The sequence below is a fragment of the Rhinopithecus bieti genome, unplaced genomic scaffold (genome assembly GCF_001698545.2).
Source record: "Rhinopithecus bieti isolate Rb0 unplaced genomic scaffold, ASM169854v2 scaffold_41709, whole genome shotgun sequence".
Classification (NCBI taxonomy): domain Eukaryota; kingdom Metazoa; phylum Chordata; class Mammalia; order Primates; family Cercopithecidae; genus Rhinopithecus; species Rhinopithecus bieti.
Window position 1 is genome coordinate 134,361 of NW_016817151.1, and position 13,808 is coordinate 148,168.

At 46.3% G+C, this 13,808-nt stretch overlaps 1 protein-coding gene across 1 annotated transcript in view; it reads left to right on the top strand.

The window, feature by feature from the left end:
• The window catches only part of MSI2 (musashi RNA binding protein 2), a 156,340-nt gene that overhangs the window by 88,177 nt on the left and 54,355 nt on the right, over window positions 1-13,808 (top strand). Inside the window, exon 3 of the mRNA XM_017855908.1 lies at window positions 2,725-2,839. Coding sequence (XP_017711397.1) covers window positions 2,725-2,839 — 115 coding nt within the window. The remainder of the gene's footprint in view (window positions 1-2,724; window positions 2,840-13,808) is intronic.

A 13,808-nucleotide genomic window follows, 5' to 3' on the forward strand; every position in this document is an offset into this window, starting at 1 on the left:
AAACCCCTTCTAAAAAAAAAAAAAAAAAAAAAAAAAAAAATTTAAAACAAAGTAACTCTAAGACAATTTTAGTATGTCTTTTCAGTATTTTCCCTATATGATATATGCACTTGTTTATTTTCAAAAGTCAGTGACATTTGCTTTTTTCCCTCCTGCAGTTAGAGTGACCTGTCATCCTGGTTTGCCTGGGACTGAGGGGTTTCCCAGTACCAGTGCATAATTATTATCAACACACTTTTTCATAGCTGCATAGCATTCAATCAGTGTGGATAAACCAGACTCAGCTAATTCCCTGTTCTTCTGTATTTCAGGTATTTCCTTTTATAAAAAAAAAAAATCTAATTCCTGTAGGGCAAATTCCTAGAGGTGAGATTACTAGGTGTATTTATGACTTTTGATATAGTGTCAGGTTGCCCTCCAGAAAAATACGTGCCAATTTCCACCCCACCGCATCATACCCTCAGAAACCTTTACATCAAACAATGCTTTCATCACTGTCAATCTGCGGGCAAAAAATATGCTTCATCTTGGGGAATGTGTTCTTTATTAGCCGTCTGTGAATTGTCTACTCATGTCTTTTACCCATGGCTCTTTTGGGATGTTCATCTCTTTTAATCTATAGAACTCTTTGTATTAAGCATATTAGTCATGGATGTTGAACCATTTTGTCCATTTTTTAAGGCATTTGTGGTTATTCTTGAAAGAGCAAGAGTAATACCTGTTATCGGGTGTCTTTGAAGAAAGGGGACTTATATCTTAGGTAATTATAGCATCCCCCTAACGTTGAGCACTAAAATACTTTTTGATTGAAGTATTTGAGATGAGACTATCTCTAAAACGGATAACCCATAGAGGTCCCTTTTAATTTCTATTTTATTTATTTATTCTTTTGAGACAGAGTCTCGCTCTGTCACCCAGGCTAGAGTGCAGTGGTGCAATCTCGGCTCACTACAACCTCCACCTCCCGGGTTCAAGCGATTCTTCTGCCTTAGTCTCCCAAGTAGCTGGGATTACAGGAGCGTGCCACCACGCCGGGCTAATTTTTTTGTATTTTTAGTAGAGACAGGGTTTTGCCATGATGGCCAGGCTGGTCTCGAACTCCTGGGCTCAAGCAGTCTGCCTGCCTTAGCCTCCCTAAGTGCTGGGATTACAGGTGTGAGCCACTTTGTCCAGCCTAGAGGTGTCTATTAAAACAATGTATATTGCACACAGTTTAACTTTTTCTTGATATCTCAGGCACACTATGAACAATAGTAATTTTCTGTGTTACAGTGATACCTCAGCAGCTGTTGAACTATGTAGAACTTTTGCTCCTATACCATATGGCCCAGACTGCTCTTTAAATAAGATACCTGATTCTTGTCTTTTCTCCATCACTATCAGGCTGTCATGCTGTTCCTTTTGGCTGTTAAAAGCATCCATGCTTTACCCTGCAACATCCCACCTTCATCAGCAGTGGGATTGATTACTGGCGAACAATGCTTGTTAAGTTTCTCTGTAAACAAAAAGCAAATAAGGTGCTCTGGTAAAACGGCAAAGGAGCTTCTTCCAAGGGCCACAGTTTTACTTATTCCCTGAGGTTTGTATTTGGCATAGTTAAGGTTTATTAAATAAGTGACCTCTGGGTATACAAGCAGATTAGCATGAAGAAATTTTAGAGTCGGAAGAGAAACAGAAAGGGGAGATTAGCAACCACTTGAAAATGTAGCTGCAAATGAGAAACTAGTAATCCAGATGAACAGAATCAGTATTTAATCTTATTACTTCCCTCAGGAGTGTGGTAGTGGTGTAGGTTTTGTGGAAATGTGGCATTGCTGACCTAGAAATTCTAAAGATCTGGTTTGTAGGCCTGAACCTGTTGGGGAGGGCTTTCAGCATGTTACACAATAATTTCTTTTTTTTTTAAGACAGGGTCTCGCCGTGTCAGCCAGGCTGGAGTGCAGTGGCATGATCATGGCTCACTGCATCCTTGTCCTCCCAGACCCAGGTGATCCCCCTACCTCAGCCTCCTAGGTAGCTGGGACTACAGGTGTGTGCTACCACACCTGCCTAGTTTTTTGTACTTTTTTAGTACAGATGGGGTTTCACCATGTTGCCCAGGCTGATCTCAAACTCCTGGGCTCAAGCTGATTCACCTGCCTCCACCTCCCAAAGTGCTGGGATTACAGACATGATCCCCCACACCCGGCCAACACAAAACTTCTGATGCTCTGTTTACTCATCTGCGAACTGGGGCTAAGGCTAAGTGGTCTATTTAATAAGAGTTTGAATCAGATGGCCTGGCATGAAGAGTCACTGGCCTGAGGGAATGTTAGGGACGTTTATAAATGTGTAAAGGCTGAAAAATCCTGAGGGGTTATTATTATTGCTATTGTTGTTATTATTCACAGACACATCCAACAGCCGTTGTCTGCCTCCTTATCTGTCATGCTTTCTGCACGAGCGTCAACCTGAGCTTCAATCTGTGTGTGTATCTTCGGCTTACGTCCTCGCCACCCCTCCAGAACCCAATTTCATCTTTGTAGGTTTTTCCGAAGCAGGATTTGCACAAGTGGCATGTTTTCTTAAGTATTTATTTTGCAGGCCATTTACTCGGCACGGCTGTTTTTACAGTGGGTAAGGAGCAAGGCTAAAAATAACTTAGCTCGTAACCAGATCAGTTCTGCATTTGACATTTACGTGGAATTCATTTGCATCTCATTTGTTCGCCTTTCTGTTTAACAGGTAGAATGTAAGAAAGCTCAGCCGAAAGAAGTCATGTTCCCACCTGGGACAAGAGGCCGGGCCCGGGGACTGCCTTACACCATGGACGCATTCATGCTGGGCATGGGGATGCTGGGTGAGTCTAGACAGGACTGCAGGTCACCGTGGACTGGTAGAGCTATGGAGGCCTCTACTCCCAATTGGGTCACCTACCAGTGGGGCAAACTGCTTCACCTTTCTGAGCCTCAGTTTCCTTGTGTATAGATGAGGATGATAATTCCCCATTCCAAGACAGTTGTGATGATTGAGTGTGTGTGTAGGTATGTGTGCGTGCGTGTGTGTGTGGGTGTGTGTGTGTTTGTATTTATAATTTTGCCCCATGCCTGGCTTATAGGATATGTTAGACTATTTTCTCTCTTTTCCATCTCCTTCCTCAAAAGAAGGAAAAGTTCCCCTCTCTCTGCCTCAGCCCTCTCATCTGAGTGGGAGTTCTTAAGATGTAAGGACTCCTGGCTGACTTAACTTGTGTGGGCTGAGGCTACATTTTCTAAAACTTGGGAGAGGAGGGAAGTGGTAAGGGTGGGCGATAATCCTGTCTATTTAAATGATTAACATTTTTCTCTTGGGATATCAAAATTTGCATTTAAATGGATGTTTTAAATAGCCTGTTTTACTCTTTATTTGCCAAAAAAAAAAAAATGATGAAAGACAAAGTGTGTTTGTTCTGACTAAAAATGATTTCTCCTGGCTTTTAGAGAAATTGAGTTGCATATTATGCCCCTTTCCTTAAAGGTATCTCTGTCCGTCCTGCGTAGATAATTGAAAATCTTACCGCTTAAATGGCATGAAAGATGGAGAAAGCAGTGGAGATGCGTAATGGTGTAGGTCGCAACAATAATTAGAAATTTAAAGGCGAGAGAATGGTATTTTAGTGCAAGTTATTGTGTGTCAGGAAAATACTAATTAAATGGGATAAATGGTAGTTAATGGTAAAATTCCATTCAGGCACATGAGCTGTCTAGTGTTAATGGGTTTTCATTTGGTTTGGCTAAGAGTCCCACTTCTATATTGTTTGATAAGGCCTTTCTGTATTTTCAGATTTGCTGCTGTTTAAATCACTTCTGGCTTAATTTTAAATTTATAAAACTTTTTATGGTCTGACAAAGAATTGTATCTACTTGTCTGAGGAAATAACAAGGGCAGGTAAAACTGTTTTGAGGAACTTTATGAAACAGAAAAAGATGCCAGGAGAATATTAAAAATGGCCATGACGTTAATTCTCCTCAAATGAATTTTTTAGGCTTAACAGAGTTTCAAAGATAAATCCTATTGTAATTTTTTTAAATTGGCCAGATGTTTCTAAAACTTACCTCTGGAAGAAGAAACAAGTGAGAATAGATGAGAAAATGTTTTTAAAAAGAGGAGTGAGAAAAGACCAACAGTGAGAGCATAACACAAAGCTACAGTAACTAAAACAGTATGGTACACGGGAATGTACCAGTTGATAGAAAAAGGTAAAAAGTCTAAACTAAATATATCTATATTTAAGAGTATGTTTTTAAAAATCAGTGATAATTATTTCCTGGTTGACTACAAGATAATTACTTAGCTCTTCCTTTAAAAAAATAATTTTTATTAGGTCTTTATGTTTTATATCAAAAGAAACTCCAAGCTGGTATTTTTAAACAGTGAAATCAAACCTGAAAGAAGGAGAGTTGAGCTGAGTGCAGTGGTGCTCGCCTGCAATCGGGAGGCTGAAGTACGAGGATGGCTTGAGGCCAGGAGTTTATGAACCAGCCTGGGAAACATAGTGAGACCCCCTCTACAAAAAATAATAAACATTAGGCTGGGCACAGTGGCTCACGCCTGTAATCCCAGCACTTTGGGAGGCCGAGGCAGGTGGATCACCTGAGGTCAGGAATTCAAGACCAGCACGGGCAACATGGTGAAACCCTGTCTCTACTAAAAATACAAAAATCAGCTGGGCGCTGCAGCACGTGCCCATAATCCCAGCTACTCAGGAGGCTGAAGCAGGAGAATCGCTTGAACCCAGGAGGCAGAGGTTGCAGTGAGCCAAGATTGCACCACTGCACTCCAGCCTAGGTGACAGAGTGAGACTCCATCTCAAAATAATAATAATAATAATAATAATAATAATAATAATAATAAGCATTAGTGGGGTGTGGTGGCGTGCACGTGTGGCCCCAGCTACTCAGGAGGCTGATGTGGGAGGAAAGCGTGAGCCCAGGAACTCTGGGCTGTGCAGATTGGGTGTCCCCACTAAATTTAGCATCAAAATGGTGACCTCCTGGGAGTGGAGGAACATCAGGTTGCCTAAGGAGGAGTGAACAGAACCAGGCTGGAAATGAAGCATCTCAAAACTCCGTGCTGATCAGAGTGGGATCGTGCCTGTGAGAACCTACTGCACCACAGCCGGGGCAGCATAGAGCATAGAAAGATCTGTTTCTGAAAAAATACAAAATAAAAAAGAGTTGGGGGCCTAGCACGGTGGCTCATGCCCATAATTCTAGCACTCTGGGAAGCCGAGGATTGCCTGAGCCCAGGAGTTCGAGACCAGCCTGAGCAACACGGTGAGACCCTGTCTCTCTCTCTTTTTTTTTCTTTTGAGATGGAGTCTCAAGCTCTGTCTCCAGGCTGGAGTGCTATGGCGCGATCTTAGCTCACTGCAACCTCCACCTCCCAGGTTCAAGCAATTCTCCTGCCTCAGCCTCCCGAGTAGCTGGGATTACAGGTGCACGCCACCACACCCAGTCAATTTTTGTATTTTTAGCCAGAGACAGGGTTTCACCATTTTGGCCAGGATGGTCTCGATCTCTTGACCTTGTGATCTGCCCACCTCGGCCTCCCAAAGTGCTGGGATTACAGGCATGAGCCACTGCGCCCAGCGACCGTGTCTCTTTAAAAAAAAAAAAAAAAAGCAAAATAAAAATTAAATAAGAAAGAGTTGAGCCTATTACCACCTACTAGGTTTTACAGTCTTGAATTTAAAATGAGCATAAAGGCCCTACGGCATAAAATGGAAGGCCTTTAGGATCCAAATCTTCAGGAAATTTCCCACCTTTCTGAGTCTAACTTGGTACCCTCTGCATGCTGGGAAGAGGGAACTGGTTTTCATCTGGGAGAAGCAGAGGTGTGAAGCGGAGCCAGCTCATCTCCTGTCAGGTGACAAAGAGCAAAGAGTGCTCAGCCTCCCAGACTTCAAGCAAAGGCTCAGGCCCACATCTCCATAATCACCCAAGCTTGGATCCCTGAACAGAAGGGTACCTAATGTTTCATCATGGGAACCCAGGTGAGGAGGCAGGGCAGGAGGCATGGGTCAAGAGCACCTACTGCATGACCAGCCCTGAGCTAGCCTTGGGACATAGTGCTTCACAAGCAGATGTGGTTCCTGCCCTCAGCAAGCTTGTGGTCTATACAGAGAGCCCAGTGTGTAACAGTGCATTGCACAGATGCCTAATGATCATCATAGAGTCTGGGGGTGGTTGAAGAGCACGTCATGAGGAGTGGAAGCGAGTCTTAGGAATCAGGGAGGTGACATTTCAGCAGAAATGAGAAGGATGAGTAAGCCAGGGGCCTTCCATTTGGAAGAAACAGACTTGGAACATGAGGACCCTACTGTGGGACCTTGAGAGCCAACCAGCCTGGCCATGTGTGTGTGGGAAGATGGGGAGAGGCAGGCCAAGGGGCTCCAGGGTTGGCTTTGCCTGTAGCTTGTGAGCAGACCCAACTGGCCCCTTCCTGAGAGCACCTACTGAGGTGGTAGGAGACAGCACTGGTCCCTGTACTTGTCTGGACAGCATCTGAACGGCGCCTGCTCGCTGGGGGACGGATATGTGATGCCTGCCAGGAGCTTGCTCATCTGCCCAGCTCTTCCCTCATCTACTCACAGTTCAAGTTATGACTTCCCCAAGCCACAGTAAAGAAGGAGCTGTTAGGTGGATATTGTTGCAGTTCAGAGCCTATTGTTTTTGAGTTATAACCTTCCCAGCCCCACCCTGCTGCTGAAGGCCTTTGCCTTTTGCCTGCTGTAGCTGTGGTTGTGCCTAACCCCAGACCCTATCCAGCCCAACCCCAGGCCACAGAGGCACTAGTCCTCTTCTGACAAAGCAGAGAACCCTTTGGATGGAATGGATGGGGTCAGCCGTAGCCAGAGCAGGGCTCCACCAAGGGAGGCCGTGTGGTCCAGAGGCAAGAGCTTGGAACTTTGGAGTCAGCAGGCCTAGACTCTTCACTCTGTCTGCTGTGTGATTTGGGGCAAGTGGCTTAGCTCAGCCTCTGTGTTCTTCATTTATCCTACCCATGGGGTAATAATCTTACTTCATGGGGTTGTTGGAGGATAAATGAAACTGTATCTTGCCTGGTAAATGCTGTAGTCTAATCTGAGATGCCATAGCTAGTAAGATATATGTTCATTTACTCTTCGGAAAGAAAAAATATGCTATTAATTAAACTACATAATGCTTTCTTATCACATTGGCTGTAAGATAGATCCCACTTTCACAGAAGTTAAAGTGTGGAAAAGATGTGTGTGTTCAAATCAACAAGGTATCATAGTATGTACTCAAGCTGGGAGTTGTTATTAACAAGGTACTAGGGAGCCCTACCACTTGGACTTCCTTACCACCCATGGCTGAGAACCTAGCTAGACCCACGGATGTGACCTGTGCTGTGGCAACTGCAGCCTCTTTCTCCTTGTGGACTCCCAGCCCAAGGAATTTGGATTATTCTTGAGTAGCCACCTTCTGACAAAGATCTATGTGCTGGATTCCGGGTCTCATCAGCCCTGGGCCCTCCTGAATTTCCCAGTGACTGTGGTGAGGCCATCCATATGCACTGAGCAGGGCCTCCTAAAAGGTCCCAAAATGTGTCCCCCAGCCAGGAACCAGCTCAGCCAGAGGTCCAGGCAGAAGGGATGAATCAGATACAGTGTCAAGCTGTATCTGAGGAGATACAGGCCTCCCCAGCCAGCACAGAGCCTCCTCCTGAGCCCTCTGTAATGCACCCACTGGGAACTCCCTGGCCCGCCCTCTGTTTTGCCCATTGGTGCAGCTTGGCACTCTGGGTCTATGAACTCTCTGAGTGAGGAGACCGCCATTTGCCGTGCTGTGATGGAAGCCCTTGACTCTGTGATCAAAGACTGTTTCTCTTTCTTCTTGCTTCTTCCCTCGAAAGTGGTAGTGTGGCATCAGGCAAAGTCGAATCTTTCAGTAGGATGGCCTGACATGACCCCATCACTCACATGGGTCACCATCTCCACCGTGCACTATGCCTGCACATTTGTCCTGGAAGCGCTACCCGTCCTCACCAACAGCAGTTTGGCTGATGAACTTGACTCATGCAGAAAAACACTTTCATTTTCTTAAAGTTAACTAACCAATGGAATTAGATGAGGTTTCCATGATTTAAACCTTTATCATTGAAAGAGTGGAAAAATAAATGGCACTTCTAGGGATTTTTTAGAAACGAGACTATAAACCATTAAAACATGAAAATTCATTCATTCAACAAATATTTATTAAATGAGTACCTACTAAGTGCCAGGCACCATTCTAGATGCTGAAAATGCAGCGGAAAACTAAGTCTCTGATTTCAGGGAGCTGACATTCTAGTGAGGAGTCTGAGACAACCAGCACAGTGGTCTGTAAATGACTTGGACTCTGTGGAACTAATTTTTAAATATCCTTTAAGATTTTCTCCATACTCTGGGTGGTCTCATCAGAGGGAGACTGATAAGCGTATAGTTGCACAGTTATTCTATCTTGATCTCTGTTGATATGGCTATAGATATCCTTGGGGAAAACCTACACCTGTTTTGGTTTTAGCTTTTACAGCATTTGACAGAATCACAGAATAATCGACCTGATGGGAATTCCTTAAAAGGAATGTAGAAGAGAAGAGGAGGCGTTATCCTTAGGCCAGGTCTCCCACCTTTGAGCCGGACAAAAGCAGAGTCACCTAAGATTCTTAGAAAAGGTCTTTTGCAGGCTGGTGCAGTGGCTCGTGCCTATAATCCCAGGAGGCCAAGGCACCTGAGTTCAGGAGTTCGAGACTAGCCTGGCCAACATAGTGAAACCCCATCTCTACTAAAAGTACAAAAATTAGCCGGGCATGGTGGCGCATGCCTGTAGTCCTAGCTACTCGGGAGGCTGAGGCAGAAGAATTGCTTGAACACGGAGGCAGAGGTTGCAGTGAGCCAAGATCATGCCACTGCACTCCAGCCTGGGCGACAGTGCAAGATTCCATCTCAAAAACAAACAAAAAAACAGAAAAGGTCTTTTGCAGCCCCTCAGACTTTGTGGCACAGTCTTGCAGCACCAAGAGGTGCCCACAGTTACCCAGCTCAATGTGATAGACTCTCTTTCATTTTTCTTAATGAAGGTGAACTTAATAAAGGCAAACACATGATGATTGTTGATATATTTGATTTCTCTGAGCCTTCTCTGCCCTCAGCCACATAATCCCACTGCCTTTAACTTTCTTGGCCTCATCGGGCACATGCTGTTTATTTAACATGCTGATACGAGTGTTAAAGAAATAGCACATTGCTGAGCCCTTAAAGAAAAGCTTCACCCTGTCAGCTCAGAAACAGAGATATGCTGATGATCAGCTAAAGCACATTAGCCAAAAGCATTCTTAGGTGCAGTCGTACTGAGAAGCCCCCCCGTGAAGTCCTGACTCAGTGTTCCCTGACATTAAGCCCCTCTGAAATGCAGGCAAAAAATGAATAAAGTATCATTGAGAACAGGGACTAGGAAGCTGTAATCTGCTGTCGTTCACTAACAGATCAAAAGATTAGAGATTGGCTGCAACTTAAAACCACACATCTAGACTCAATTTCCACTGGGATCTGGCTTTCCCAAAAATATTTGTTTAGGTTATTCTCAAGGAAGTGTTCCTTTGTTTAGCCGCTTCCTGGGGGACAGAGGAAACTCAGAAATCAGCTCTTCATTGTCCCTGTAGAGCAGTGCAGTCCAACAGAACTTCCTGGAAGGGAGGGAGGGTCCTGTCTGCACTGGCCAATATCACTGCCCGCCTGTGCACGGTAGCTGCTGAGCCCTTGAGTTGCGGCTTTTGCGACTGAGGAGTTGAAGCTTTCATTTTAGATAATTTTAATTAAATTTAAATTGGACAGCGCAGGTCTGGAGGAGCCCCTGCACCTCAGAGTGATTCTGGGGGCAAAGCATCTTTGTAGACTTTAGCCTTCACATCCTTGCCTAGGAAGGACTCTTGGCACTTGGTGTTTAGTCTGTTTGCAGACCTCATGGAGCCGATGTGGTGCCCCAGGCAGTGCTCTAAACATCGCAGCAGATCTGTCACACTCTGGCAGTTCCCTGGATAAACAGCCCTGTCTCTTGTCTCTTTCAAGTCTGGGGCCTGGTGGGAGCTGTTTTCCATGACTCTGAGTAGCTGAGTAACAGAGCCCAGGAGAGGATGAGTCATGGACCTGTCTAGAAGGGAAACATCTCTAGGGTTGCAGCAAAGATCTAGAACCAGAACCACAGTTTTGAGAACTTTGTCAGCATCCCCAAAATGGGGACTTAAAATGAGCTCACTGGCAAATCCAAATTCTATTGTTGATTTCTATATTTTGCTTCTACAATGGAAAGCCAATCTGCAAGAGAGGTGGTCACCCTGGCAGAAGCCTTGATTTTTTTTTTTTTTTTTTTGACTTTAGTGACAAGAGATAATTACTGTGGGATTGATCAGGCGTCCAGAGTATTGGAGCAAATAAATTGTGCAGTGGCCAGTGCGGGAAGGGCCTGGCTGCTAATGGAAGTGGTGGCTGGGTCATCCCGCCATAATGTGGCTTGATGGAGCGTCTGCACGGGTCTGCTGTAATGTGCTATTGATATGCAGCCAGCCAATTTCCCCCGTGTGGCTGGGGCTGTGAACCATTCGAGCAGAGCTGGGCTGCACAGCAGTAAATGAAGAGGAAAATTGAAGTAATGTCTTATTATAAATTTATGATTTCATCTGCCTGACCTAGAGAATGTTCGGTGATGGGGGGGTGGAGATAAGATCCCCCACTCTGGCAGATGCCAAATTCTCATCTTTGTGGTTTGGAAGACTGTAGTATTGATGTGTCCAGGAAGAGTGGGATGAGACCCAAAGTTGGGGTGAACTTGACCATGCTTTTCTTCTTTCTTGTTGGAGCCTTGTAGGAAAGCCGGGAAGAAAGCAGATGTCATGGCATTGTATTGGTTGCCTAAGTGCAGAGAGAAACTGGCTGTTCTGCCACTTCCCACCCTCCCTGAGGGAAAGTGACACATGGGCTTATGCTTTTGCTGTCAGATTAACACTAAAATATTTAAGACCCCTAGCTCTGAAGTTAGAAGCAAAGGAGTCATTTTTCATCAGAAAAGCCCCTAGGCAGCCATGACTTGGCTGTTTGCATATAATCCGTTTATCAATATTGTTGAAATCATGGTATAAGAAATCTAGTACAAGATCTGATTTGCTAGCAGGTGATTAATTTGGAGGAGAACTGAGCTGCCCAGCCACGAAATAAATACGAAGGAAGGTGCCAGTATGCATGTGTCCATTTAAGGTGTCTGAGCCCTGGCCTTTGCCGTTCTTCCTTCCTTCTTTCCCCATCAGGTTCCTGAGCTCAACATCCCCACCGGGCCTCTGCTCATTAGCTAGCAGTCAGTGCAGAGCTGCTGGGTTCTTCTACCTCGCTTGGGCAGGCTTCTGCCAGTGAGTCAGTCACCAAGCGCTGGGAAATAAGCGCACGGGAAGCAGCAGGCGGCAAGACCCTGTGGAGGCAGAGACAGTTCCATTGGCCAGTGAGTGAGCTGTGACTGCAAATTTGGGAAGGTTCTGGGGGAAGCAAGGGAAAGGAGCCACAGCTGATCTCACTCGAGAATTTGGGCACATCACTGTTGCAAGACTTTCTACAGGTAACAGACTTAAGCTCCAAGAGAAAAAGGAAGACTCCTATGTTAAGTCGGGTTGCTGTCACAGATTACCGTAGACTGGGTGGCTTATGAACAGCAAACATTTATTTCTCACAGTTCTGGAGGCTGGGAAGTAATGATCAAGGCGCTGGCTGATTCCATGTATGGTGAGGGCCCGCTTCCTCATATATGGCCCCTTCTAACCATGTCCTCACATGTTGGAAGGGGTGAGGGTCTCTCTGTGTCATCTTTGTTAAGGGCACATTCATGAGGGCTCCACCTCATGGCCTCATCACAGCCCAAAGGCCCCACCTCCTAAGGCCTTAACCTTGGGGGTTAAGATTTCAACATAGAAATTTGGGGGAAACACAAACATTAAATCATAACAACCCCCAAGGGCATGGTTGTGGGCCAGAGGCAGGACTGGAACCCAGGTCTCCTGACTTCAGACCCGCGAGTTTCTGCTCTAGGTCTGGTGGCAGATCCACAGATCCTAGGCAGAGGCTACAACACCAACATCCACCAGGAAGTGAGGGACGGTGGAGCCCATCTCCGAGGCACAAAAGCTCTGAGTAGGCAGCAGGAAGACAAGCAGACTGTGACTCCTGTTGCCGAGTGCAGGCAAAGTGGAATTTAGTAAGTGATCCTTTTCCATTAGCCCTCACTTGCAGGGTCACAAAGGGGTCAGTGTGATGTGTGAGAAGCCACTGAGCAGGTGGGTGGTAAGACCCCCAGAGCTGTGTGTAGGGATGTTTTGAAAGGGGGTGCGTAGAAGGGCAGAGACAGCCATGGAAAATGTCACTGTTGCCCTCAATTGCCGGAGAGCCTGGAGGCTGCCATAAGTCCAGCCATCAAAGTCATTGCTTGCCATTGTTTTGATCACAAGCAACAGAAACAACCCTGGCTGCTGTAAGCAGCAAAGGAGATTATTAGAAGGAGCTTGGGCAGTGCTGGAGAATTGACAGATGGCTGGAGAACAGGACTCAAAACAGGCAGGAACTGGGGGAGCTGGGTGGTCAGAGCCCCAGCCTTAGCCAAGGGGACAACTCAGGAATGACCTGGTCAGGGGGCCACTGTTGCCAACACTGGATGCCAGATTCTGCTGCTGACACCAGAATAAATTCAGAGCCAGTCCCTCCTCCTCTGCCCTACCAGCTCCAGAGGCAGATCCCAAGGAGGGCTTCCATCTGTCAAGCCTAGGTTCACGGGCCTGCCTCCCAGCCTCCAACCCCAGGAAGAGCAGGAGGGAACCTTCTCAGCTTCTGTGATGGGGGGTGGGCCTCTCTCCAAGACTCACACACAGGGAGAGGCTCAGGGGCTGGGCAGCCAAAAAACGACCACAGACATTCAGCTCCAAGGTCAAAGCGAAAGGCATGTTCTCGGTGGTTGGGTGGCCGTGGTGGCATCTTAAGAGCGTGAACGTGCTGAGGTTACACATATACTGAGTGGAGGGAGGTAGAGTGAGCCTGGCCCATGTGGCCTTCATTTAGCCTGAATCAGGCAGGGACGTGAAGAACGAAGTGGCCTGAGCAGCCACAGTGACTCCCTGAGAGCTGAATGACACCTCACATCACTGGGGGTTAGTGACAGATCTGAGATGGTCACACCGGCCCCCGGACTTGCCAGCTGAGTTTCTTGTGTGCCCAATGGCCAGCCCAGTGGCAGTTTCTACAAGCATCTTTCAGTGAACCACTCATCCCCTAGCTTGTCTGCTGAGACGGGGGTCTAGAAATAATACGCTTGCTGTGAAATGCCCATCCAGTCACACCGCACGGGGCTCCTGAGTTTGAGCTACACTTTGTGGTTTGCATCTTAACACACCCAGCCCCTCACCGTTCTCCAAAGATCCTGGCACCTCTGTGGAGTGTCAAAACTGCAATGTGGGCCATGGCTCATCAGGCCCAGCGTTTTCCAGAGGCCCAGGGTGAGCCCTGAGTTTGGCCGCTAAACTGTGACTCCTGAGTTCCCATGCTCTGTCTGGTGCTGGCTCTGTTGTCCACTGCCTTGGGAGGAGGCATCACAAGGACTTTAATCTCCTACTGTCAATAGCTTTAAGGTAAAGTACATGCAGGGTAAGCTCTCCAAATGTCAGAGCCAGGCGCAGGCCTTGTGTTTGGTGCTGATGCATGGCATTTACTCTGAAGGTTCAGGAAAGTACATGGGCTTTGCAAGGTCTGGCTGCCCAAA